Source organism: Diaphorina citri, unplaced genomic scaffold (assembly GCF_000475195.1).
Source record: "Diaphorina citri unplaced genomic scaffold, Diaci psyllid genome assembly version 1.1 scaffold25035, whole genome shotgun sequence".
In the NCBI taxonomy this organism is placed as follows: domain Eukaryota; kingdom Metazoa; phylum Arthropoda; class Insecta; order Hemiptera; family Psyllidae; genus Diaphorina; species Diaphorina citri.
The window spans coordinates 1-776 of NW_007402376.1; the positions used below are offsets into that span (position 1 = coordinate 1).

General features: G+C 41.9%; 1 protein-coding gene across 1 annotated transcript; it reads left to right on the top strand.

Annotated features, from left to right (window-relative positions):
* Nucleotides 1-6: 6 nt before the first annotated feature.
* LOC108254247 (membrane-associated protein Hem-like) lies at nucleotides 7-771 on the top strand (the record flags this gene model as incomplete). Its single annotated transcript, XM_017449251.1, has 1 exon — nucleotides 7-771. A coding segment is annotated over one exon (765 nt), but the record flags the coding sequence as incomplete, so codon positions are not given.
* Between the last annotated feature and the right edge of the window lie 5 nt (nucleotides 772-776).

Genomic DNA, 776 nt, shown 5'->3' on the forward strand with positions numbered 1-776 from the left:
TGGTTGTTACGTCACAATGATAATCCTCCCGTACAGAAGGGAAAGTCCAAGTCAGCTGAAGATTTGGTAGATCGTCAACTTCCAGAGTTGTTATTCCATATGGAAGAGTTGAGACTTCTGGTGAGGAAATACTCGCAGGTATTACAGAGATACTACGTGCAATACTTGGCAGGATATGATGCTGTGTCCTTGCACCATGGTATGCAATCCTTGTCCGTGTGTCCAGAGGATGAAAGTATTATCTTGAGCTCTCTGTACAATGTTATTGCAAGTCTCAGTGTGAAGCAAGTAGAAGATAATGAGGTGTTTGATTTCAGAGCCTTGCGCCTGGACTGGTTCAGACTTCAAGCATACACAAGTGTTGGTAAAGCTTCACTTAACCTGGCTGAACATAAGGAACTTGCTTCTCTCATAGATACCATTGGCTTCCATACCAAGATGGTAGATTATCTAGACGAACTTCTAGTAGAAACTTCAGATCTATCCATCTTTTGTTTCTATAGTAAAATGTTCGAGGATCAATTCCACATGTGTCTGGAGTTCCCAGCTCAGAATCGCTATATCATTGCATTCCCTCTGATCTGCAATCACTTCCAGAACTGTACACATGAATTATGTCCAGAAGAAAGACATCATATCCGAGAGCGAAGTCTCTCAGTAGTCAATATCTTCCTTGAGGAAATGTCTAAGGAAGCCAAGAACATCATTACTACGATCTGTGACGAGCAGTGCACGCTTAGTGATAAGCTATTACCTAAGCATTGTGCAGGACTCAT